General features: G+C 49.7%; 1 protein-coding gene across 8 annotated transcripts; it reads right to left on the reverse strand.

Annotated features, from left to right (window-relative positions):
• Window positions 1-2,799: 2,799 nt before the first annotated feature.
• On the reverse strand, window positions 2,800-27,066 carry TPM4 (tropomyosin 4). 8 transcript variants are annotated; one of them, XM_081496668.1, is made up of 9 exons: window positions 26,879-27,066; window positions 20,732-20,857; window positions 16,112-16,245; window positions 12,487-12,604; window positions 11,853-11,923; window positions 10,796-10,871; window positions 8,476-8,538; window positions 8,320-8,389; window positions 2,800-4,239 (listed from the first exon to the last, which is right to left on the reverse strand). In XM_081496668.1, the coding sequence occupies exons 1-9, from the start codon at window positions 26,990-26,992 to the stop codon at window positions 4,157-4,159; spliced, it is 855 nt and encodes a 284-aa protein (XP_081352794.1). In that variant the 5' UTR covers window positions 26,993-27,066; the 3' UTR covers window positions 2,800-4,156. The 8 variants fall into 8 exon arrangements, with proteins under 8 accessions (XP_081352794.1, XP_081352795.1, XP_081352802.1 ...); XM_081496669.1 differs by having other exon boundaries at window positions 11,853-11,919; window positions 12,483-12,604; XM_081496671.1 differs by lacking the exon at window positions 2,800-4,239 and adding an exon at window positions 6,944-7,314.
• Between the last annotated feature and the right edge of the window lie 209 nt (window positions 27,067-27,275).

Genomic DNA, 27,275 nt, shown 5'->3' on the forward strand with positions numbered 1-27,275 from the left:
GCAGCGTGGCTGTGGTGGTGCGGTGTGGAGGCGTCCGCGTCGTTCCAGGGGAGCCAAAGAGCAAAGGAGAACAGGGGCGCCGTGATAGTCGAAGCGAGGTCTCCTCGAGACCTGCTGAGGGACCTCGGCGCTGGCCAGGGGACCTACCTAGAGATACTCAGACCTCATTCACCAAGCTGCGCCCCGAGGCCCGCAGCACTCCAAACTGTTTAGAAGTTGTCCAAGTCTTACCCCAGAGCCTCGCCCGCGGCAAACCAATCAGCTCTTTTGAGGCGCACCTGGGGGTTCGAAACCCTCTGAAGGAGTTAGCACAGTGTGAATTATAGGGAATACTTAATGGGCGTTGGTTCTGTGCCTGCCAATGTTGTCAGCATTTATAAATATATAGTGTTTTATCCCCACCCCAACCCACTGAGGTAGGTATTATTGTCCTCCCCGTTTTATGATGAGGAAACCGAGGCCAAATAGATTAAGTGACTTTCCCAGGCTCTTACCGGGTAGGCTGGATTTTGAACTCAAAGGGACCAGCTTCAGAGGTTGAGGTCTTTTTTTTTTTGGTCTGCACCGTGTTGCTCAAACGGTAAAGAATCTGCCTGCAATGCGGGAGACCTGAGTTCGATCGCTAGTGGGGAAGATCCCCTGGGGGAGGAAATGCCAACACACTCCACTATTCTTGCCTGGAGAATCCCCGTGGACAGAGGAGCCTGCAGGGCTACAGTCCATGGGCTTGCACAGTCGCACATGACTTAACCGACTAACACACACACACACGTACATATTGCATGTGTGGACCTTAGATTCCTGTCCGGGTATGCCTCTGCAGTGGGAGTACAGATTCTTAACCACTGGATCGCCAGGGAAGTCTGGATGCTGAGGTCTTGATCACGATGTTTTCCTGCATCAGAGATGAGCCATACCACTTGCATGGCCACCGCTAGGTGTCGCTCTGGGGGCATCATGCCTGGAGACTTGCCCAAGGATCTTATAAAAGATGGCCCCTACCTCTCCTTCCTCCCGCTGCAGCACATCTTGCTATGGTTAGGAAGAGCTTCAGCTAGAGCCATTGCCCACTTCGCAGGTTTCTGCCTGTGTTGTTTGCTAGTATTGAACACATTCTCCGGTGGTCCTCCTTTTCTTGGTACTGTTCCCATTTTATTTTCCCGTTTCTTTCATTACCCACACCACCTCTTCTCTGGGTGCTGCTTCTCAGATTCCATTGCAGTCTTTTGAGGAGTTTTTGCTTGTCTCTTAGATATTGCTGTTCCTCATGGTTCTCTCTCTGTTCTTGCTTCCAGGGTGATCTTATTCACTTCCTTGGCTCCTATTATCTCCACGCTGGGTAGTTTCTAGCCCATAGCTGAGCCATCCCTCCATGTCCCAACTACTTTCTGAGTATCTGCCTTTGTATCTGTTAAAGATACCTCAAACTCATCATATCCACAACTGAACTTGTCATCTTCTACTCACACTAACTTGAGTTATCTTCTGAGTGAGACCTAAGTTGCCTTCGATACTTTTTCGTTTTTAGAGGTTCTAAATGGCTCTTAAATCTTGGCCTTCTGTTTCCTGTCAGATCATCACATCTCTCCGCTAGTGTCCCCGATCATTCTCTAATCCAGATTCTGCCCTTCAGTGTGCTTAGTCTAAAACATTGATCCCATATGCATCCATGGTCTGTTGGCAGGATAAAGTCCTCACAATCTGGTCCTAACCTCACCTGTCCCACTCACACTTAATGGGATTGGGTACTCCCCAAGAGCTGAGACAGGTCAGTTGAACAAACATTACTTGTATTAAGTGCTGAGGCACCAGGATGACTAAAACAGTATACTGAGATTAGATTACAGCCCAAGGAGGGAGGGGGGAGATGAGGAACTTCAATGGAGCAATGGTAGGGCACTTAGAGGACTGCATTATACTTCATTTGATCTACCAGCTTAATAAGCTCAGTGTCAGCGTAACTATTGAATTAAAATGAAGGAAATGTTAATTCTACTAGGTGACAAAAAAAATTGTTTGCCTTACTGTCTTAAAGGCTTTCATTTCTCCTTTTGATTCCCTATTCCCCTTCCTCAACATCAGATCTTAGAGCAAGTATCAAAGCAATTCAGGTAGTGAAACTGCAGTCATCTTTGACCTTTTCTTCTTTAGGTTCTTCTTTAAGTTCCTGCCATCCAATAAGCTAAGTCTTAAGATTACATTCCTTCAGATCACTTTTTCCTTCTTATTCCATTATGGCAAGCACTATTATCCTGGATTAATTGAAATATCATCCTAGCTGATCTTCCTGCCTCTAGTCTACCCTCTCTAGTCCTCTGACAATGAATACTAAGTGGATGTTCCTAAGTAATTTCTTCGATTTATTGATTCCTGATCAGTGGCTCTCCACTCCTGACCAAATTAAGTTCAGGCTCTCATCAATGTGGACCCTGCCTACCTTCCAGCTTTCCTACTCCCTTCCTTTATATATGTTAACATAGAGAAAACCTTACTCAGGCTGGCCTTGTGCTTTCCTAACTCAAGTGACAGGGACCATCTTTCCTGCTCCTATCTTACCTATTAATAAAACCTTTCTCATTCTTTTAGTCTGGCGCAGGCAAGATTGGAGATGACAGAGGACCAGAGGTTTGACTTACTAAGGCAAAGAGCTCTCCCCTGTAATATAGAGATCATAATGCTTATATCAGGTAGTCATGTAAACAGCAAATAACATTTGTTGAATTGTTGGCATTTTCCCATTCACATTTGTTGAACCAAAATGCTGTGTTATGTCTCCACACATTCTAAAATTCACACAAATTGGAGTTTATGTAAAAATTTATTTGACCAAAATGTAGAAAAAGTGATACTATTACATATGATACAGTTGCAAGAATCTAAATGAAAAGTGTGGGCTTTATTCAATTGCACAATTTGCTAGTGTATCTCCTGGGTAGTGTGGCGCTTAATAAATAGGAGTGAGGGGCAGAGGATTCAGATAAGCTAGAAGCAGGGTGATTTTTTTAGTCAGAATTGTAAACTTGAGTTGGCCCCCACACTGCTGGGGAATGTGGAATGTTTCAGCTCTGAGATGTTAACTGAGAAAGCAGAAATATAACAAAATATAACACATTTTGTGCAGCCCTGTGTACAAAATCCTCCATATCCAGTTTAATCAGGAGTTTCTTGGTCTTTTATTAACTTGGTCCTGAAGAAGGAATTAAAATTCTAGATAAGTAAATCTCCAATTTGCCATTCTCTTGAGTATAGAGATGAAGTTATGCCAATTTTTTAGTTTTTACTTTGCTGTCTGAGAGGGCCATTCTGCCTAATATTTGTTCACAGAAAAACAGTCTTGCTCAATTACTGATGGTTTTGAAAAAGACTGCTTCTCTGAATAGGACTGAATTCTCCAACATTCATTCCTCCTGAGTGGATGGCCTCATATCAGAGCAGATAAGGATGGGTCATTATTGGATTAAGACATCAGCTCCTCAGAGAACTTTAGAGTGAAAGAAACATAGAAGAGCCTATCAAGAATCTATCCAAAAAACATTTGTGTAATTATTATGACTCTTCTAAGCATTCTCATGCTGACTGCTCAGAGGATGTTTGTTCTGCTTTGCTCCGTGGAGTGCAGAAAAGAGCCAGGATGATCAGGTTAACCTCTCTGTGGTGGTTTATGACTTCCTACAGTAACCCCCCACCCCCCGCCCTTTTGGTCTGGATGGAAAATCCCCACCCATTTTAATGTGATGATCTATGGCCTCCTACCACATGACCAACGGTTGACATTCTTCAACGTTTTAAACTGACCTGTGTCTAGACATCAGAATCTGTGTTTTGAAAGTGTGGGGTTATCTATTCTCCCAGGAACCAAATGCCCTCAGTCTTAAAATAGAGTATGTATGCTCAATATGAAATACCCTGCCTACCTTAGGAATATATGCAATTTAAGGATAAAAATAGAGCTGAAAAAACTGGTGTCATTTTGAAAAAAAGGAAGGAACAGATTAACTGGTGCTCAAAGCTTCTCTGATACAAAATATTTGGTCATGTATTCATAATTTGCTTGACATTTCCAGCTAAGCGAAGAGGCAGTAACAAAAGAAACTTCTTAGAAGAGAAAGACACGGCGCTCTCGAGTTTCTGTTGGAACAAGACTCTTCTGTTTTGGTTATATACAGTTTAGTTCATTTAGTGTCTGATCCAGTGTCTGATGTAAGCCCACGTTCTCTTCTTTGGCCTGGGCAAGTTTTTCTGGTGAAAATTAAGAATGAGGGAAAAACACATTAATAAGCATCTTTATTAAAAGGGGGGAAAAGTTTCTAAACTCCACATTGCCAGAATGAAAGAGCAGAGAAAGTACTCTGCATTTTAATTATAGCAGAACACCATGGACTTCTAGACACTAAATGCCAAATCTGGGAATTAGACAGGGTTGGAAAATGAAATACAGGGTGCTCAGTTAAATTTGAATTTCATATAAATAAAATTTTTAATGGAAGCATATTGAAAATGTTGCTTGAAATGCACCTATGCTCAAAATTTATTCATTGCCTATCTGAAATTAAAATTTAACTGGGTGTCCTGTATTTTAATATGCTAAATCTGGCAATCCTAGAGTCAGAACACCTGGATTTAAGCCCCGTGAAATAAATCCCACTTAACCTAAGTCATTTAAACTTTCTAGGTCTCAGTTTCCCCATCTGTCAAATGGGAGTAATACCATTGTGTGGCAGAAGGTTATTATGAGAAACATGAGAAATGCTTCAGAACTTATAAAATGCTACACAAACATAAGCTTTTAGTCTGAGATATGAATGAGTTAATACATTTTCTCTCTAGTGCTGGTTAGTCCTTGAGCTTATGGAAGGGAAATATAATCCTGTAACCCATCTTTCCTTTGGAGCTTCTGAGAATTGCTGTTTAAATTCCAGACATAATTGTGTTACTGTTTCTACATGTCCATCTATGTGTCCATAGCAGTCAAACTCCAGGTAAATGCAAAATGACTGAAATTTAAGCCAGACTACAGGTACGTTATTAAATGGTTGAGCTGATGAAACAAATGAAAAAACAAACCCCTCCCCCCGCCCCAAACAAACAAATCAACAAAACTCTGAGATGCCACCTAGAGCTATGCATGACAGAGCACGAGAGAAAACTGGTTTGCAAGGAGAAATGGCTGATAAGGGACTAGGCCAAGACTCATTAAAATACCAGAGGAAAGCAAAATACCTCATAAAATGTGATATGATCAGCTTGGAAATATTCAGAAAGAAAACAACTGCAAAAGATGGCCACCTTGCAACTACAACTACTGAAGCTTTCATTTGATGTGATACTTTAAGAAAAAACTAGTGACTTATGATCTGGGAGGATTCTGTCAGAGAATAGTGACCTGGGCCTGTCTGGATTAACATAGTAACTGAGTGCCTACTGCATGCAAACCCATTTCTTCTCAGTTATCTCATTTAATCCTCAAGAACTCAGCTATCACATTTATTCTTGCTGAAAAGGGCTAGACAGCTCAAATGGCAGAGCTGGGGTGCAAAGCAGAGTATCCCAACTCCAAATCCTGACCTCACTTCACCCTGCCACTTGGATTCCCTGGCATCTATTTTGTTATTAGGTCTGAGAGAAAGTAAGATTCCCTTAAAGTGTTAATTGCCCTTGACAAGTGTGACAGCAAACCCCGCCCTCCATCCACCCCACCACACTGTCAACAGGTAGTAGTAGATCTACCATAACCCTAATCTCTGAAGTTCCACCTAGGTGCTTAGGTAGAATGACTGGATAGGCAGGGCTGCAGTTATTTCAAAGGGTGGAGGCTACATATGTCTGGAAAAATCCCAGGAACAAATATGTGGAGAGAGCAAACAAAAAACACCCACCCCTGTAACATTTCATCTTTCCAGGGTCACATGCATGGCAATATGTGAGGGGAGTGGTTTATGCAGAAGTTCAGGGGGGAAGGCAGTTAGGAACAGAGGAAAGTTGGGGGTGGAAGGGTGTGGGTAGTTCAGTAAAGTTGTATTTTGCAGGAATGAATATAAAGAATTGTGACAAAGGTTCCCACCTGAATAAAAAAATTACTGGATGAGGAATAATAAGTTATGGTGACTAAAAATAAATGATCTACTCAGAGGTTTTCATGCCACTTTCAGGTTCAAGGGGGCAATCTAGAAGATGGCTTGAACTTCAAAATGTCAGTGTTTCTGGGAGAATTTGAGGTGGTGGTGGTAGTGGGGTGCAGGGGAGGACCAGATTATTTGAAATTTGTGGATTCTCTTGGGGAAACTGATGAGCTTTTGATCACTGGAGGTTTTTAACACCCAAACACAAACTTCATGAGCCCTCACTAAACCAAAGTTCCTGGTTCTTGTTAACTATGAGGGGAGATATGTGTTGCTCAGGAAAGTTGCTTTGGAACTCAGGAAGCAAGATCAAGAATCACCTCAATTCCTTTGTTCGGCATTCTAGCAGCTTCCATTCCCTTGCCCTGCTATGGGATGCCCTTTAATTCCTTGCAGGGTTATTTTCTAAGGGTAGGGAACAGAGGTGAGCTTCTCTGGTGAGCTGCCTCCCAGGACTGGGAGCTGAAGAGGTGCTTCGTGAACAACGAAGACATAGAGAACCCCAGACACCATTCTCCAAGTATAACACAGAGAAAACAAGAGAAAAGGACTAAGGAGACCAAAACGCTGTTGCCACTGTTTAAATCCACAGATGAAGTGCCATCCCAAGGTAGCTTCTTTTTAGAGATAAGCCTGCTGGTTTTTGCATGTTCTGCTGACTCTGTTAAGCTGCTCAAGAGATTGGATGAGTCTCCATTCAAAATAATCTCTATGTAAGGAAAAACTGCTGGTGGCATGCAGATACAGTTAGCTAATACATTTGAGAGCTCAGGCCAAGTTGGCTTTTGTTTTTACGTTGTTAGAAAAGAATCATATGAGCATAATTTTCTTTTTTGAAACCAGCTCTTCATTTGAACCACTCACTTTTGGTTGCAATCACGGTCAAGGGCCTCAGGCTACGGCTCAAAGGTGGTGAGTGGAGAAAATGAAAATGAGAGGGCATGAAGATGATGATGGCCTGTCTTTATTTCAGTCACACAGTCACAGACACAGCAGCAGAAGCCTTGAAAGATCAAACCAGGAGGCAGGAAACAAGCTTCTAGAAGCCCACAGGAGTGGAAGCACCACAGTGAGAAGGCAGACGTCAGTATTGCTAGGACAGAGGGTGGCATCCCAGCCACCTCTCAGAGAGAGGTTGTGTTGTTCAGCTTCTCGCTGATAGCTTTGTATGTGAGCTTCTGAGTGTACAGCTCGTCTGGAGGGCAGAGGTCCCCAAGGAGAGAGTTCAGAAGAGATACAGGGGATAGAATGCGAGGGTTGGAATGGAGTGCCACACATGAGAGGAAAAAAAAAACAGTGAGAAAGCAAAGCACAAACTAGGACAAGGTTGTGTCTCATGTAAAACAAAGGAGAAAATATAAGATCTACGGAGTGATTTCTAAGTGGAGTGAAGTTCTGCAGGGGATTAGCCATAATGAAACTTTAGAAAGAGTGGTGACTAGAAATGGTGAGAGCTTCTTTCCACCAATCTCCCATCCCAGGTTATTTGACTTTCAGTGATGTCATCCAGTCTGAAGGTCAGACTTTGGAATGGGGCATTTTGCCTTATATGGAAACCTCACGTCCCAAACCAAACACTGAGACACATGGTCTGAAGAACGAGTTCTGTACCCTTTCTGGGTGGGACAGGCAGTTTGGGAAAACTGAAATTCCAGGATTCTGGAATTTCCGGGTTACTCCACAAAGAACACAGGACAGAATTTTTTTTAAAGATGAAACACTTCAAGAAATTCTGGGATACGTGGGCACCAGACTCACAGACTGGGGTCTTTATTCAGGTCTCTACAGTCTCTAAATTTTCATTTTCTCATATTGTGATAAGCTTTGCGCTCTCTGGGAGAGAGTTTCCATAAAAAATGCAAGGCATTTAAAAAATGTGAGGCGTCTCAGAAATGAGCAAATTGAAGGAAACTCTAAAGAGCTAAAAAATCAGCCATATTTGGATCTCTGTACTTGCATATGGAGTTAATTACGCAGAAATATTTTAGTTCTGGAAAAATGGCAACCCTAGTTTGAATCTGATTTTGCACTGGCCCATCCCTGGGCTCCAGACTTCCAGATGTGACATCACTCTGCTCCCCTGACGTGGATGAAGCCCAAACCAGCCTTTCCAGATTTCCCCCGACTGTGGATGTGTCGACTGTGGATGTGTCGTGTAAGGGGGAGGCATAACAAACACAATTAGATGGTGATTTCATACCTTCCAGGTCATCAATTGTCTTTTCCAGTTTTGCAACTGTTCTCTCTGCAAATTCAGCACGGGTCTCAGCCTAGGGCAGAAGCAAGGAGTCACCAGGACTGCTTCAAGACCAACCCCAGGAGAATCCTGAACTAGCTGGGTGGGAATCACACTCACCTCTTTCAGCTTGTCGGAGAGAAGTTTAATTTCTTCTTCATATTTGTCCTCCTTTTCAGAATACTGCGAGAAAGATCAAAACACTACTTTTTAAAAAGGAGGGAGCGCGAGGAAAGCACAAGAGAATGCACGTTCCCCGATCCTCGGAGAAAAGCATGTGCTTGAAGCTATGAACCTGCCTGAGAAGCAAAGTAGAGACAGGCGCCTTTCCAGGCAGATGAAATGTGTGGGAAACTCAGAGAGTCTGGGATGGGATCCCTCTGGGATGGGACTGATCTCAAGACCTGAGCTGACAACTCGAGATAGACGTGTGATGAAGATGGAGGCAGGTGAATGAATGGAAACATGCCTCTCAAGGCCCTCCACAGCAGCTGGCCTAGTCCGTCTTTCCAACCCCACTTCCTACCAGCTTCCCCAAGGTGCCAGCCACTTCCTAACCCTCTTCTGAGTACTCTCTGGTCTCCCAGCCCTTGACTATGTCTGGGCTCCCAGGCATGGAATGTCCCATTCCTCATTGCTGTCTGTCAGAAGGTATGTTTGTCTTTCAAGGCTCAACCCAGATGAGTATTAGCTAACCTTTATCAACTACCAGCTGTGTTGTTAGCACCAATCCCAGTTTACAGATTAGGAAAGAGTCATGGAAGCTAGCTAATTTGTCAAGGGTTTCATGGCTACTACCTGACCAAGCCACAACTGGAACCTGATTCTGAAATATGAGCTCCTGGCTGGCATCCTGCTCTATAGTTTTTTTCTCCTCTAATAATTTTGTTTATTTATTTTTGGCTGTGCTCGGTCTTCCTTGCTGTGAGGGCTTTCTCTAGTTGTAGCAAGTGAGGAGGGCTACTCTCTAGGTACACTGCACAGGCTTCTTACTGCGGTGACTTCTTGTGTTGCAGAGCACAGGCTCTGGGGTGCTCAGGCTTCAGTAGTTGCAGCTCCTGACTCTAGAGCGCAGGCTCACTAGCTGTGGTGCACAAACTTAGCTGCATGTGCGATCTTCCCGGATCAGGGATCAAACTCTTGTCTCTCGCACTGGCAGGCAGATTCTTTACTACTGAGCCACCAGGGAAGCCTCTATGTTCTTTTCTAAGGTCACCTCCTTGCGACACCTTTCCAAGCTTTCCAAAGTCCCTCTGTGGAAGCCCCACCACACCCTAATTACTTTGTCAACCCTTCTACTCAACTAGACTACAAGCTCTTCAAGAGCAGAAGATCACCGTAGCATCTCTCCCAATGACCAGTCTCTGGCATACCCACATTTATTCACCAACTATCCCAGCATGAAACACCCGCCAGGCACCACGCTGGGATGAATGACACAGCTCTAAACGAGACCAACAGAGTCCCGGTCTCTACAGTCTAGCGCAGAAGGCGTGCAATTAATTATAATAAATGTGATCAACCCTCACGATAGGAAAAGAAGTAGGTGGGGCTATGCAGCTGAGAAATACCTAACCTAGATGAGCAATCCGGGAGGGGTGAACAGGGGGTTGCCAAGCAGAGAGAAAAGGGGGACGCCACCCCAGGCTGACTGGACAGAAGGTTCAAAGAAGGCACTGGAAGCTTTCACAACATGGAATGTCTGTGAAACAAGTTTAGTGCAACTGGAGGGGAGTAGGAGGAGGGAGAGTGAGAAAGAGCTGAGAAAGGGGAACTCAACAGCAGGGGTTGGTAGGGGAGGGAAGGAAGGTCACGGAAGGGTCTGTACATTCTCTCTAATGTAATGACTAATGCTCTCTCCTGTAATGACTGCTTTGGGTACTGTTTCAGCAACAACAACAAAAAAGCCCAATTCCACCTGTGGTTGCTGCTCAACCTTCTAGAAAGTATTTCTGGAGGAACCTGGGGATTTGGTTGAGAGTGAGGTTCTGCAGGCTCTGTATTTATATGATGAGGCTCAGAACTCCCTAAAATGAGCCTGACCAGGTCCCGATCTCATATTCTAAATTCATCTTCAGGGGACTTCCCTGGTGGTCCAGAGGTTAAGACATCTCGCTTCCACTACAGGGAGTATAGGTTTGATCCCTAGTCGGGAAACTAAGATCCCACATGCTTCCTTATATGGCCAAAATAAATAAATAGATAAATAAGTCCACCTTCGTAGGAGGTTGAGATAAAAGCTGGCATTAGACCCTATGAAAGAGAGAAATCTAGCCACTGGACATCCTTTTCTATAGGAGAAAAAAAACCTGGCTGGTGGGTACCAAAGCTACTGTTAGCAAATACAGGTCAGATCCCCGATACCCTGGCACACTCCTGTGCTCCTTGGGGGAAGAAAAAAGTCCAGCAAATCACCCTCCATCTCAAGCCAACCACCAACCTTTTCGGATGCAGCCTCTAGTGACTTCAAGTTGTTAGTGACATTCTTGAGTTCTTCTTCCAGGTCACCACATTTTCTGCCCAAAGACAAGAGAGGATTTTTGGTGTCTTATTTTTTTGTACAAACCGCAGTCTCCCTAAAAGAAGTTTTCAAAAGGAGGAATCCACACTGCCAGGGGCCCCCAGAAGGAATGTGGGGAAAAATGTTAATGGTTTTCTTTGAGACACAGTGCTGTGTACTTGTCAAAACCCCATCGTGCCAGGCAAAGGCGCGGCAGGCCGAGGAGTATTTGGGAGGTTTGTAAAGCTCTCCTGGGCTCCCGCCAAGTCTGAGGCAACAGGGACTTGTGAAATCCATGACTGATGAGGCTGACTCCGGAAGGTGTTTAAGAATGAGACGCAGAGCAGGAGGCTGGGAGACGGTGATCTGAGTTTACACCGGACATGCCAGGAAGCAGGCCTGGAACGGATTTTGGAAACCAGATCTCTCTCAGCACTGCAGGAATGCTCTGGGGAGCTTGATTCCTCACCCGAGTCTGAGGGGAGAGGCTTTTGGGGGTTTGTGGTGGCCAGCAGGGGAGCTTGTGGGAACTCTGGTCAAGCTTCTCACCTTTCCTCGCCACCAAGAATGTGTCCCAGCCAAACAATGACATCAAGAACAAGGCATTTAGACACAGACATGGCAGCCTGCCCTCAGTGTTCCCTTAAGAAGGCACAGCCTCCTGAGGATTCCTCTCTGGGAAAACGGGACTTCTGGGCTTCTCGGCTACTCCCCGACACTTGTATTTCCCAATACCTTAGTGGCAAGAGTCAACATGTGGGCGGTACTTCCCTGGGCAGTGAGAACAAACAGTCGCCTGTCACTCTTTGTCAGCCAGGGAAGCAAAGAGGAGGGTCTGAGGGATGAGTCCCAGACACCCATCCCTCTGGTCAAAGAGGCCCTGGTCGGTATCCATTCCCAACATAACTTGCTCCCTCCCAGCTCCCCTACCAACCCCCATCCACCATGTCCAGAGCTGAGCTGGGTGGGCACCACCCAACCCCGCTCTGCCACTTACAGTTCGGACACCTCGGCACGCTCCTCTGCCCTCTCTAGCTCACCCTCCAGGATGACCAACTTACGAGCTACCTGCAGAAACAGGAAGGACCAATTAAGACACCCCCAAGTGCTACATCTAATAGGATACCCCACCCCCACCCAGTGCAAACAGCGAGGCCACATCCAGCAAACTTGGGGCTTTCTGCTGCTGCTCCAACTCTAATTTCCAAATCTAAATTCTCTCCTGTGGGCTGCAGGAAGGGGAAGGGAGAGACAGGGCCATGGGGGCAGGCAGAAGGAGCAACTGAGCTTTCGTGGTCTGAAGACCCACAGCCGGGGACCGCAATTCCCCATTTTAGCCTAACGACCAGCTGGAGGACAGAAAAAAGGGATCTGATCACTTGGTTTTCCCTTTAAGCCTAAGTTCCCACTTGTCTGAGTGTCACAGAATTTCCCAGGACTTCTGGCATCGTGGAAGATACGGTTTCCCAGCCAAGTGGCTGTCTTCGGAAAAAAACAGATGTGGCTGCAGAAGGACAGCTGAGTTGACCAAGAGCTTCCTTTAGGCGGCCCCAGCGTTTTCCCTATCACAGGTCCATTTCCTCCCCGCTTCCTGCTACTGCCATCTGCCAGCCCCACTCTCCACCACTCACCTCCTCGTATTTGCGGTCGGCCTCCTCGGCGATGTGCTTGGCCTCTTTAAGCTGCATCTCCTGAATCTCCATCTTCTCCTCATCTTTCATGGCACGGTTCTCTATCACCTTCATCCCTCTGCAAGAAGCAGAACTCGTCATTGCCTCCAAACACACATCACCACCTCATTGCACACCTCCAGGCATCTGCTCATCTAAACACTTCACTGATACCTACCAAGAACCACACTCCAAAGAGGAAACTAGAGCTGCTCACACTCACATGCATCTTTGCTGAACGCCAGGCACCATTTTTAAACTTCACAACCCCCGTCCCTAGAAATAGGTTCAGTATCCCCATTTCACAGAGGAAGAAACTGAGGCATAGAGGAGCTAAGTAACTTGCTCGAGGTCACACAGCCAGTAAGAGGCAGAGCTGGGATTCAAACCCCGGTGATGTGGCTCCGGAGTCCACACTCCTATAGTGTCTCACTAACTAGTAACGAGGGGGACTTGTATGCCAACAGTTACCAGGATCTGATTGAAGGTCTGGGCTGGCCTGGCTGTGGGAATGATGAATTCTGCATTGGGGCGGGGGGTGTGGGGTGGGGTAGGGTGGGTGTGTTTGTATGTCACAAGGGACTTCCCAGACGAGAGTCCACAAGTGAACAAGGAGAGGAAACGTATTCTTCAGTGAGAGAGAGAGCTATACAAGAAAGCTCCAGAGAATGGATAAAGAACATGTGGTACATATATACAATGGAATATTACTCAGCCTTTAAAAAGAATGAAATAATGCCGTTTGCAGCAAGATGGATGGACCTGGTGATTGGTATATTCAGTGAAATAAGTCAGACAGAAGTGAAAGTTGCTCAGTCGTGTCTGACTTTTTGTGACCCCAAGGACTATACAGTCCATGGAATTCTCTAGGCCAGAATATTGGAGTGGGTAGCCTTTCCCTTCTCCAGGGGATCTTCCCAACCCAGGATCGAACCCAGGTATCCCACACTGCAGGTGGATTCTTTCCCACCTGAGTCACAAGGAAAGCCCAAGTCAGACAGAAAAGGAGAAATATTGTATGACACCCCTTATATGTGGAATCTAAAAAGAAGTGATACAAATGATCTTATAAAACAGAAAGAGACTCACAGACTTATAAAACAAACTTATGTTGCTGGGGGGAAGGGATAGTTTGGGAGTCTGGGATGGACATACACACGCTGCTAGATTTTAAACGGATAACTAACAAGGACCTTTTGTATAGCACAGGGAACTCTGCTCAATGTTATGTGGTAGTCTGGAAGGGAGGGGGGTTTGGGGGAGAATGGATTCATGTATATGTAGGGCTGAGTCACTTTGCTATCCACCTGAAACTATCACAACATTGTTAATTGGTTATACCCCAATACAAAATAAAAAGTTCAAAAACAGAGAAAGCCCTGGAGGAATGAAAGAATATGGCAGGGAAGTCAGGGTGGTTGCACCACAGGCCGCTTGAATGACAGGCTAAGGGTTTTGCACCGAGGGAACAGGGAACCACAGGAAGGTTTCAAAAACAAGTGTGAATGGAAACCAGAATGACGGCTGGGACTTCAGTGGGAAGACCAGGTAAGAGGCAGATATCCACAGTGATGGGTGAGGAAGGCCTGAACTGAAGTGGATATGTACACTAGGGGAAGGACGGTGTCCTGCGAACAGCTGGAAGTGTCCTACAACTTCTGACCATGAAATGGAGCTCACTGTGGCCTGCACAGTGTGGAATGGACATGGTAAACTCATGTATCTCCAAAGAAGAGGCCAACCCAGTATAATGTATCAGTGTATATCGAGCCCGCCCACAGAAGAGGACAATTATTATACTTCTAATAAACACTTCCATTCGGACTGTCACTGCCATTCTCAGCTAACTATCAGAACACTCTCTAGGCCCGTACTGGGCTTTCCAGGTGGCACAGTGGTAAAGAATCTGCCTGCCAATGCAGGAGATGTAAGAGACTGGGGTTCGATCCCTGGGTTGGGAAGATCCCTTAGTGTAGGTAACGGCAACCCACTCCAGTATTCTTGCCTGAAAAATTCTATGGACAGAGGAGCCTGGCGGGTTACACAGTCCATGGGGTCACAAAGAGTTGGACACAACTGAGTATGCATGCCTGTACCAGGCCCTGAGATCAGCAAGCTTGGAAAATCCTCTGCAGTCAAGGAGCGATCAAAGGGACTAGCTCAAGGGTCCATAGTAAATGGCAGTGGAAGGACATAAATCTAGATTCTTCAGCTCCCAAGTATAGAATTCTTCCCACCTAAACAGTAGTCTCTAACAAGGGTGCCATCAAAGGCTACTGGTAACATGATACCAACAAGTGAGGGGCCTTTTGACTTGAGGAGGTGCTAGAAGTGAGATACCTGGCCAGGCCAGTCTGACTGTGAACAAGGGAAGCACCTAGCTGAGGACCCTGGCACAGCCGTGATTAACCTGTGACTAGATCCTTCACACTTCCACGTGGCTGCCCTGAGCTACCGCCCTTTCACTCTATTAAGCGGCTGAAGCAGAGCCTGTACTGCGACCTGTGCCGTCCATAAGGGCTATTCCACTGTACGGCAAAGAAACTTCCCACTTAGGCAACTCAAAAAGTCAGTCTCCAAGATTCTCCAGTTGGTTTAGCCCCTCCAGTGTTAGGGTGTGACAGAACCATCAGGAATTGATCCTTGGGAGAAGTTTATACCAGAGAACTACGGTATGCATGTGCCTTTGCAACCCTATAGACTGTAGCCCGCCAGGCTCCTCTGTCCGTGGGATTCTCCAAGCAAGAATCTTGGAGTGGGTTACCATGCTCTCCTCCAGGGGATCGAATCTGCATCTGTTGCATTGGGAGGCAGGTTCTAGCATCACCTGGTAAACTTGAAAACTTGATGAGTCCAGTGAGAATTCTGGTGTGATGCTGTGGCAGACACGTGAGGACCACTGGCCCAGCCCACACCACCACCACACAAGGAACCCACTGACCACCACACAGAGACGGCCGCTTCTGTGAATTACACAATCTGCCCTTAGTCCTCCAGAGCCCGCACCAAGGCGTGCTGCTCGAGAGGACCCAGCACCTTGCTGGAGGCAGCAGGAGAATGCCCTGGAGGTAAGAAGTGCTATCAGTTGCAAATACATTAATCGGAGGGGTTTGTGCATGTCCCTGACACACAGTTGTCCAGTGACCCAAAGCCTGAAGCACTGCTAATAATCATTTATGCAGACAGCCCATTCCAAGTTTTCATCCCCTGACTTCTCATTATCACCCTGGAAACTGAGGTCTTGAGAGTGATGACAACCAGACGCACAGTGATTTTCAGAGAAAACAGGAGACACAGCGCTCTGCAAACTGACTGCCAACGACAGTCACAGTTACAGTCTAACACCTGCCTATTTTCTGCCTCTCTCTGTCTGGTGGTAGTTTTCCTTCATAACCGCCACGTCAAATGCCTCCACACACAGCATGATGGTTTACAAGGTATTGTTGCCCATTTGTATGTATGTGTACACACGTGTGTCCCTGGGATCTCACTGACTCTCACCACAGCTTCGGGAGGTTGGCAGTATGGCTTGACCCCAATTTCCCAGAAGTAAACGCTCAAGCCACCGGGTTCAAAGTGTCCTTACCTCTCACTCTCATCTGCAGCCTTTTCTGCCTCCTCCAGCTTCTGCAGGGCTGTGGCCAACCGTTCCTGAGCCCTGTCCAACTCCTCCTCAACGAGCTGGATGCGTCGATTGAGAGCTGCCACATCACCTTCAGCCTAGGGAGGTCAGAGGTGGAACCAGGTTAAGAAGGAAATAGGTCAGCCAGCCTTCCACTCACACAGTGCCCTTTCTTCCAGTTAACACGCTTCCCCCGCGAAAACCCACCCAGGAATCCAGGAGGTAAGGAATTCAGGCTGTCTCTTCTGGACAATGGAATTTTCCATATGATCTTTTCCCCCAAATGTCAGTGAACACTCCCCACAACAGGACAGGCTGTCAAGTCATTATGGGCTTCCCTGGTGTGGCACTAGCGGTAAAGAATCCATCTGCCAATGCAGAAGACGCAAGAGATGTGGGTTCAATCCTGGGTCAGGAAGATCCCCTGGAGGAGGAAATAGCAACCCGCTCCAGTATTCTTGCCTGGAGAATCCCCATGGACAGAGGCGCCTGGCAGGCTAAAGTCCACAGGGTTGCAAAGAGTTGAATACGAGTGAGCACAACACTCAAGTCGATACAGGACAGAAAGAGAAGTAAGCTGTATCTTCCAAGAGGATGGTGCTGGCCTCTCCATGGGACTTCTAGAGCAAGGCCACCAATCAACTGGCTCACTCTGTCTTATAAGGTATGCTCCTAGCCACCTGAATAGTAAGACAAATGCAAGAATCTGGACGCCTCAGTTATATGCTGGCTGTACAGTTGGGGCAGCGGGGGCAGCCCAAGTGGAACTCCATCCTTAATCAAGGCTGGCTGAGAGATGTTGGGACAAAATGATATAAGAAAGCAAAGAAAATTTGGTTACAGGCACGGGAGAGATGGCGGAATGGTTTTACTGGCTTTTCACCTACAAGGAAGGTAATAAATATGTTGGCATGCAGAAGAGCAAGAATTCAAGGATCAAAACGTACTGGTCAGAATCCTTGCTCCGCTAGTGTTCAGCCATGTGGCACTGAGCAGGCAGCCTCCCTGCTTGCTTTGAGCCTATCCCAGGGCCTGTTTCCTTCATACCTTTCTGGGGACTGTAATGCAAGGGTGTGGCACTGCAGCTGGCATGTGAGAAGTCCCACAAAGGGCAGCTCTTGCTGCCATGATTTCTCCCCCATTTAATCCTCATGCATCTCACCCATTTTACAGTTGGGAAAACTGAGAGATGCAGGAGAGGTGAAACAGTCTTTTTCAACGTCCCAGAGCCGGCAGGGAACAGCTTCTTGAGCCCCAGCCCAGGGTTCTTCCCTCGCCAAATCTACACTCTGAGTCCTGTGGGGGCTTTGAGGCCTCACACTTAGGAATATTGAGAACTGGTAAAATAGGGCCCAACCGACGGGAGAAGTATAAAGTCACCCTGGCTTCTTCAGAACAAGACAAATAAAGAATCTCTGAATGGGGGAGGGCTGTAAAAAATTAGTGGAGTAACAAAATGAGGCCAGAGTTGCTGAAAAAACACAGAATCAGGAAACTTTTCTCAGCTCCACAATCCTAATTGAGGAGGGAGAAGAAATTCCCGAAGGTGTTTCTGATCACAGCTTCCTCTGGAACACCAGTTTGGAGAATCCATTTAAACCACTGATGTGCTATTTTAAGAAATGTCACCCACTCCTTTCAAAGAGTGGGTGATTTTTATTCTTTTTAAAATTAGATGAATCTTCACTCCTTCAGCAACTGGGGCAGGAATGGACTCCTCCCCTCAACGTTTTTTTAGTACACTCACAAAATTGTGTAACCAACACCACCATCTAATTCCAAAAGTTTTATCACCCCAAAAAGAAACCTCACACCCATCAGTAGTCAAGGCACTGACTTTTCAGATCATGCTTGATTCATGAGTAGGTTTTTTTTTTATTTTAAAAAGAGCCCCTCCTTTTATGGAGGATTCTGAATCCTGACGACCATGCTTTTGGCACATTTTCAACTATCTGGAACGGAAATAGTTCTGAGATACATTCTTCTACGTACAGATATACATATATATGTATTCTCGAAAAATTGCTAGTCACTGCTAGTCATTTTGGGCTCCACCCCTTCCTGCAATCAAAGCTTCTACACTCTACAAAGGATTTTCCTTATAAGGTAAAAGAGGCTTGCTAGATACATGTGGCAAAGCAACAGGAAGATGTCGGTTAATCACACAAAAATCTAAACCAGCTGTCGGGAGGCAGACCCTGAAGTCTGCCACACGCCGGCTCTTGGCTTTCTTTACAAGAGACTGAAAAAGGTCTCCCCTCCCTCCTGGGCTTTATTGCTTCTGCCCAGGAACCTTCTTAAGGCTTTCTCCCCTTTTCCTGACCAAGAGAAGCATGTTTTGAAAAGTGAACTTTTTAAGAAGTTCGAAACTTTTCCAAAAACATCTTTCTTCCCAACTGGATGGTCCCACTCCTGAGTCTTGGCTCGAAGCTGAGGGCCATTTTTAAGCAGGAGTAATTGTCCTCCAGCGACATGGCTTGGGATGAGATCAGAGGGAGGGTTATGCCGGTTACGTGTGTGAAAGAGGCCAAACCAGCTACTGTTGGGAGGCTTACACCAGGTTTCTGAGGGCTCTTCAAGCCAGGTCGGCCCTTGCAGGATTAAAGGCTTTGACTCCAGCCAGCAGGGAAACAAGTCTTTGGGGTGGGGGAGTGGTTCTTACCCAGATCTGTCGATACCCACAGCAGTGCCCTCTTGCTGGGCATCTTTTCCACTTCTGGAGTCCCCACCCTGAGTCTCAACACTCCAGTTTTCCGAGACCCTGGGCCTCCACACTCTCCCCCAACTTTCTCTCTGAGTCTTTGCAGTGTCTTGTCCCAGCAAACTCTTACTTATTCTATAAGACTGCTCAGCCTCCATTTTGAAGCCTGTCCCACTGGCTGGTTGCTTCTGTCATGCAGTTAACAGAACACAATCCCCCGCCACCCCCACCCCTCCATGGTAATCAGCCTTATCTGTCTGACTCCCCTTGCCCCCACTAGGCTGTGAGCCCCTCTACAGGTAAAATGCGGGGAGAAAAGCACAGGAATAGAGCACCTACTATATGCTAGGCAGAGAGGTTTTCCTCCACAGTCCCTCCCAGCAATCCTACCGGGGGTGGGGGGGCATTATTGTCACCCCGACTTTGGAGACACGCTCCTCCTAGGAGTCAAGTACCAAGTAGTATGGGATGGGATTGGAATACAAATCTCTCTACAGTCCCAGAGGTGGCCACCACCTGTCCCGTCCCAAGGGGTCATCAAGGGACGGAGAGAGGGCGGTTAGCCCCCCGCCCCCATTCAGCCCCAGGCCTCTCATTGTGCAGCGGCCGCACACAAAACGACCGTGGGTCGAGGGCCCCGAGCTAACATTCCAAGGGGCTTCGCGAGCCAGGGAGGGTTCCGCGGCCCTCGTTCCCGCAGGGGACCAGCTGGGGAGGGAAAGGCCGGCGGCTCGGGGACTGAACTTCCGCCCCCCGCCTGGAGTAGACACGTCGCCGCCGCGCCCCTGGGAACAGCTGGGAAAGTTCGGCAGGAACCGGGAAGCCTCGGAGGTGGCGAGAAAGTGCGGCGCCCCCACCCCCACTCCCAGTATCGGCCGGTCCAACCCCAGACAATGGAAGCTCAACGTTTTCACTCTCACTTCCCGCTCCTAGGTGGAGCCGCAGCTCCCCGCCCTCCCCCGCCCAAACCCGGGCGCCGGCGGCGGTGAGTCGGAAGGCAGCAGGGTGCCCCCTATCTCCACTCCCCACTCCAGGATCGCGCACCCCCCCCACCATCCCCCCATTTCCCGCTCCACCAGCCCCGCCCGACCCGGATGCGGCGCCCCCTCCCCTCGTCCCAGGCCAGGGAAGGAGAATGGCGGGGCAGGATGGGGTCTCTGCAGCCGGTCCGCGATCCGGAGCGCTGGGGCCCCAGGGTGCGAAAGTGGGATCAGGAGGGGGCGACAGCGGCTGGCGGGCAGGGAGCGGGAGAAGCGGGTGGCGCCGGGAAAAGGGAAGAAAGGAGAGTGCGGCGGGGCCGGGGGTGCGGGAGCCCGGGCGCGCGGGGCCAGGGCGCGGGCTCTCACTTTCTCGCGCCGCTCGCGCTCGCCGTCCAGCTCGCGCTGCAGGCCCTGCGCGCGGTCCTCCGCCTCATCCGCTTGCTGCTGCAGGGCCTGGATCTTGCGTTTCACCGCCTCCAGGGAGTTGAGGCCAGCCATGGCGCGGAGGCGCACGCAGCGGGCGGCGGGCAGCGGCGGGCGCTCGGTTCGGCTCGGCTCCGGCAAGAGCTGCAGCAGCCGCGCCCCGGCCCCCGAGCCTTTGCCTGCGCCGGGGCCGCCCCCGCCTCTCCCCGCCCCCGGCCCGGCCGCCGTCGGGGCGATGAGGTCACCCGGCCGGGCAGCCGACGTCAGCACCGCTGGGGGAGGGCCTGACGTCGGCACCGCTGGCCGCAGCTGCTGGAAAGTGCCCCTTTTCGGGACTTATTTGGAGAAAGCGCTGGGAGGCACCGCCTTCTCTTCCTCCTCCTCTTCCTCGAGCGCTTCCCGCCCGCCCGGCCCCGGGGCTCCTGCCCGGCCCGGCCCGGCCCGGCCCGGCCGCGGGCGCCCGCGTTACTGGGCACGTACGTCGGAGGCTTTCTTCTCCGTCAGCTCCAGCTTCTCCTGCGCGTCTTTCAGGTTCTCGGAGTATTTGTCCAGCTCATCCTCCGTCCCCTTAAGCTTCTTCTGGAGGTGGGTCAGTTCTTCCTCCACCTGGGGACAGATCGGGGGACGCATCAGCCTGGGGGGCCCCGTCCTTGCGGTACAAGGGCGCCGCCCCCCCTCCCCCACTCACAAGAATCCAAGTTTCCTGATCTGTGAAACAGGGAGAACAATGTTCTGCCCCACTCACTAAATGCACCACTCATACCTATTAACGTGGCTTTCACATCCTTCACTTCTTCTGGGACCAGCTGTGTTTATCTTTTTGGGGGGTCCCCCAGTACTCTTGGAGAATCTATCACAGCTTTTGAGAAACAAGTCCCGACACGTTTTCTAGAAACTCGGGTTCAATTTTGCAGCCTCCCCCGTGGAGTCTCATACTCTGGCTTGGACCATACCCCTACCCTCAACCTTCCCAACATTGGCAGCCAGAGAAGCTTCTTAAGTCTATGTTGATCCTACCTCTGGCAAGAACCTGCCATGGCTCTCTATTGCCGAAAAGAGTGAAAAAATGAAAGTGTTCGTCGCTCAGTCGTGTCCCACTCTTTGTGACCCCATGAACTGTAGCCCACCAGGCTCCTCTGTCCATGGAATTCTCCAGGCAAGAATACTGGAATGGGTTGCCATTCCCTTGTCTAGGGGATCTTCCTGACCCAAGGATCCAACCTAGAACCTGCCATGGTTCCCTATTGCCGAAGAGTGGTTCTCACAAAATACCCTGAAGGTTTGAAAGGCTTAACCCCTGCCTCTGTCCCCCACTCCTGGGACTTTGTGGACCTTACTGGAAGAGAGCTACTCCTTAGAGATCCCTTTCTTGGAAGATTCAGGTTAGAACTTTTCAGTTCTTGCAGTCTGGCTTGTGTTTAATAAAAATGTCCCCAACACTCCCCAAATTTTCAGTCCTCTTCGTTTATCCAGAGAGTCTTACCCCCTCCTGGCACCCCCAGTTTGAGAAGCCATATGGAGTACAAAGACCCCTTCACCTCTCCATCACCCCCCACCACACCAGTCAAGGGTCAACTCAGAAAGCTTCTCTGTCACCCTCCTTCCCTCTGCACCTCCCCCTCCTGCCCCTAACTTTGGGCTGGGGTGCTCAGTCCAGCTCAGGTTTTGATCTGACTTTATGTCTCAGGTGGTTTGACCCCTGGTCCTATTCATGCTCCCAAGGTGAGCAGACAGCCCTCATGGGCCCTGCATCCTCCTTATGGTAGGAAGCCCAGAGAGGTGGAGTGACTTTCTGTGGGTCACACAGCACTGGATTTGAACCCACATCTGAACAAGCCCTCCTAACCGACCTACTTTTCTGCAGCCCTCCATGGCTTGCTCCTGTTCAATCCTGAGACAGTGTGCAAAATGTGCTCGGTGCTGTGTGTGTTGTGTATGTGTTTCACGTGTGTGTGTGTGTGTGTGTGCACATGCAGATTCTTAAAAGGGCTGCTATTCCAGCCTCCCATTCCCAGGACTTCTGAGTGTCTTACTGATGAGCTGAGGAATGGAAAAGAGGTAGGGGATCTGAGGAGGAGGAGGGTGGCTGCAGCTTCCGCCTACGACAGGGTTCACCGACCTTGACATCTAGGCAAGGAGCCTGGAAGGCTGACTCCAAATCCTCGTTGTCTGACCCTGTCCCCCTTTCTGGCCTCTATCATCATCTGCAAAGTGGAAGCCTTGACCTGGTGGTCTTCCAGCACCCTGGCAGTTGCTTTTGAACTTCTGCTTTCACTGAGAAAATGAGCCAGTTTCCTTATAGAAACAGGTCAGCCTGACCCAACATCCACCTGACTTCCTTCCAGCCCTGTACGGTACAGCATTTCCTAGGTGCTAGGACTTCCCTACAGTCCAGTGGTTCAGACTCTGCTTCCACTACAGGGCACGGGTTCGATCCCTGGTCAGGGAACTAAGGTCCTGCCTGTAGTGGCCAAATTTTTTTTTTTCTATAGCAGCATTTCCTTGGTGCTGTGTGCCAGGCACAATGCTCTTTGAACATAAACGATTGAGGGCAAATTCTGCAGCATCGGGCTCATCTGATGGGTGTCAAGATTGTTTTTGATGACCTTTTCTGGACAATAAAGGATGGGGACTCTGATAAGGTGGGCAGGGGGCTATGAAGCAGTTAGAATGTGCCAATGTCACAAAAGGGTAAACAGTCTCTAAATGAGAACAGGGCCTGCCTGAGGCCGTTCAGAGAGGGCGTTTGAACCCTTGTCAGACTGACTTCAAAGCTGGTTTGCTTGACCGCTAGGCTATGCTGTCCCCACGGCCCAGCAAGCCCTCCTCCTATTGATCAGCCCACCCGGGTCCCTCCCCTGGGTGGTCTGCACTGCTGCACTGGGCCCCTAGTCCCTGTCCCACCTATGGCCCCACCCTGACCCCTGGGGCAGGGCTGTGCCTCTGTGTTTGGCTCTGTCTCCCTTAAGGATTTCCCTGATGGCTCAGCAGGTAAAGAATCTGCCTGCAATCCAGGAGACAGAGGAGATGTGGGTTGGATCCCTGGGTTGGAAAAATCCCCTGGAGGAGGAAATTCTCCAGTGTTCTTGCCTGGAGAATCCCCTGGACAGAGAAACCTGGAGGCTACAGTTCAAACGGTTGCAGAGTTGGATTCGACTGAGTGACTAAGCACAGCACCCCCCCCCTGGGGCTAGGGTCCTTTGTGAAACAGGCCTGGGGCTTCCCCGGGGTTCCATGGGGCTCAGTGTTCACCATGGAACCCCGGGGGAAGTTTGCAGAATGAATCCATGACACAATTGCAAGTCCCTCAGTGTTTGAAGCCAGGTCTGAAAAAATAAGTAAAGCTGACACAGATCGGGTTCCTGTCCCTTTGAACTGCACACACACAAACCACCTAGGATGTGTGGTGTCTCGCTGGGGAGGCTGAGCCTTGCACTGGCTCTCCAAGGTCTCCTTCAAGTCACTTCCTTCTTGGAGCCTCAGTTTCTCAGCCTGTAAAATGGCCAGGAAGGTCATGGATGGCAGACCTTAGTCCCTGCAAATGGGGCCTTTGGGCTGGGCTGAGGCAGGATGTGGGGTCAAAGGCCAGTTGGGGCGGATGTCACCGCCCTGCGAGGGGCGTGGGCAGGAAGCAGGCCAGAGAGGCCCGGCCCATTCCCATACTGTGCAGAGAGGGCTTGGAATGGGGGCTTTGTTACAGGGTCCCTGAGGGTCAGGCTGGCCCGAGACCCATGCTCTCTGGCCTCCTGAAGCATAAGACGCTCCGAATAAGCCTAGCCTTTCATGCTCTGCCTTTGTTCCCAGGCAGAATGGGCTATCTGCTCTATGGGGCTCAGGCTTCTGCTTTGCACCTCTGGAATCTTATGTACCCTCTATCAGAAGGCATCATTTGCCCCCATTTCTCAGATGAGAACACTGAGGAAGCTCAGTGAGAGAGGGGCAGCAATGTGCCCTAGTTACAGAGTTAGATGATCTGGCCCGGATGTGAGCACAAGTCCATGGGGTAGCAGAGTTGGACACGACAGAGCACGCATGCGTGCACCGCCCTAGTAGGAAGCTTTGGGCAAAAAAAAAAAAGAACAGAATGAAAATCCAGTTGGAGATCAGAGACTCTATCCCCGCCTCCTTGGCCACGCAGCTGGTGGGATGCTTTGAGGAGCCTTCCCTTTTGGACTTGTGTCTACCCAGGGGCTTCCCTCGTGGTTCAGTGGTAAAAAATTCTCCTGTGATAAAGGAGATTTGGGTTTGACCCCTGGGTTGGGAAGATCCCCTGGAGAAAGAAATGACAACCCACTCCAGTATTCTTGCCTGGAAAATCCCATGGACGGAGGGGCCTGGTGGGCTGTAGTCAATGGGGTCGCAAAAGAGTCATACAAGACTGAGCAACTGAACAACAACTGCTTTGGTAGAGTATGCTATATCAGTCACTCACACCTTAGTGCAAATTAGAGCCATTAAGTTGCTTTTATCTGAATCCCTGGCTAAAGCCCTCATGCTGAACTCTTAGTTGCTCAGTCGTGTCCAACTCTTTGCAACCCCATGGAGTGTAGCCCGCCAGGCTTCTCTGTCCATGGGGATTCTCCAAGCAGGAATGCTGGAGTGGGTTGCCATGCCCTGCCTCAAAGCCCTCATGGTAAGTGCTAAATGATGGATGGAGGCCGGCAGCTCAGGGCCAGCACAGGATGGGCGTTTGTGTTTGCCAGGGAGGGAGGAGGGTTTGTGGCAGGGAGCACTGGGGTGGGGCTGTCCTGTGCGGATATGTTATGGTGCACTTAGGGTAGCTCCGGGACACTGGGGGATGGGGAGGCCTAAAGGGGAAGTAGGGTGGGGTAGGAAAGAATCCTGAGTTTATGGAGCGCTTACACTGTGCCAGGTACCACGCCAAGGGCTCCACCTGCCTAGTCACCTCCAGTCCTCCCACGTGGTAAGGGAAGCAACACTGTCACTTCCTCGTTTCACACATGTAGCCACAAAGGCACAGAGGTGAAGGTGGCTTCCCTGGAGGCCCAGCGGTAAAGAATCTGCCTGCGATGCAGGAGACCTGGGCTCGAGCCCTGGGTTGGGAAGACCCCCTGGAGGAGGGCATGGCAACCCATTCCAGTATTCTTGCTTGGAGAGTCCCATGGACAGAGGAGCCTGTCAGGCTACAGTCCATAGGGTCAGAAAGAGTCAGACACGACTGAGGTGACTTAGCATGCAGCAAGCATGCCCGATGCCTGAACTGTGAACACTGCCAATCTGAGCTCAGAGCCTGCACTTTTACCTGTTGAGCTGGCCTGGCGCCCAGGATGGGCAGGGCTGGGCACTTGGTGTCACCATCCTGGGCGTCTCCTGGGGCTTATCGGAGACCCTGAAGCTCCCCAGGGCTTGGCAGCTGACCCCAGGTGGGGCAGGCTACTGTGGGAGGGATCAAGACCCCCTTCCCTCCTCTTATTGGCTGCTCTGACCACCCAGACCCAGACAACTGACTCCTGTTCTCTGCCCCAAGCTAAGGTCTTGGGACTGTTCAGCCCAGCCCCCTTCCACTGGCTCTCTGATGGATCCCTGTTGTCCAGGCCCCCTGGGAATCTCGTCCCCAAAGCTCTGAATCCAGGGCCTCTGCCTGCCAGAGGCACCCCCACCTTCTCCTGCCAGGCTCACAGCAAGGGCACCCTCAGAGACACATTGAGATTCTCCAGTTCACCCTCAAATCTCTACCCACCCCAGCCCCCAAACCCTCAGTCAGCTGCCGTTGCAGCCAGTCACAGCTGCCCCACCACACACCCATACTCAGCCACACTTCCCAATCTGTCACTCACAGTCACATCTGAGTGTGCCCTGAAACAGGCACCTTGTCACCCACACTCACACACAGATACCCCAGCAGAAACACAACCATGCAATAGGTGCACACATACCCTGAAAAACACACACGCACCCATGCCAGCCCAAATGCAGTCACCTCAACACACACACACACACTCACCCTGACACACACACAGTTTCATCAATATCATGTCAACCTTTGTACAAGAACACACAGCTAGTCTCTTCCCCTATTGGTAAAACCCAGGGCAATACCACCGTCAACACACACTCAGACTCACAAACACATCCATACTTTTTCACACCCACTGTCAACAGCTACACACTCAGGCCTTCCTCGGCACACATATTCTCAGTCACCTTCAGGTCTCCACACAGCCAGAACACACACAACACATGTAGACACACAAATGCTCAGACACACACAAATACCTTTCACATACACACAGCACCCCTTCTACCACACCCCGCATGGTGATGCCCTCACCCCAACACACCTCCTCAGACTCTCATATTTGCACACACACACACAAGCAGCCCACACAAATGCCCCTCCCTTTCTTACATGCTTTCCCACTCTCTCTCACTTTGCTTCCACCGGCCTTATTGGAAGTGGGTCCAGTCGGCCCCCTCTCTCCCAGCCCAGGGACCCCTCCAGGGAAGACAATAGTCCCCTTACTCTCAGTCAGAGCATAACCCACTGTCTCACCCCCGGTCTCCCAAGTCCTCAGGTTTCCTGGGATTCCCACCCTCGGCCCCAGAACCTCACCAGCTCAGAGAGGGTGCTGGGCAGCCCGGCGCGGCCCAGCGGAGGTACATTACCTGCTTGCACTTCTCCTCGGCAGCTTTCTTATCCGACTCTGCCTGCTCGGCCCGATCGATGGCGTTCTCCTTGTCCAGCTTCAGCATCTGCATCTTCTTCTTGATGGCCTCCATGGCTGGGTGGTGAGGGGCCGTGGGCGCAGAAGGGGCTTCGGCGGGGGCTGTGGCGGCTGTGGCGTCAAGTGAGCAGCCTGGGCGGCGGAGAGGCCCTTATAGGCTCCAGGGGTGCGCCGCCCTGCTGCGGGGCGAGTCTTGGAGGAGGCCCAAACGCAGGCCGTCTGGGCCAGCCGCCACTTGCTTGCTTGCTCAGGAGGACTTGGCCAGCTCACCGGCCTCCCCGCAGCCCTCGCCTTATTTGGGCCTAGGATTTTCTCAAAGGGAAAAAAAAAGAAAAGCC

This window comes from Giraffa tippelskirchi, chromosome 6 (assembly GCF_054371585.1).
Source record: "Giraffa tippelskirchi isolate mGirTip1 chromosome 6, T2T-mGirTip1v1.2.pri, whole genome shotgun sequence".
Lineage (NCBI taxonomy): Eukaryota > Metazoa > Chordata > Mammalia > Artiodactyla > Giraffidae > Giraffa > Giraffa tippelskirchi.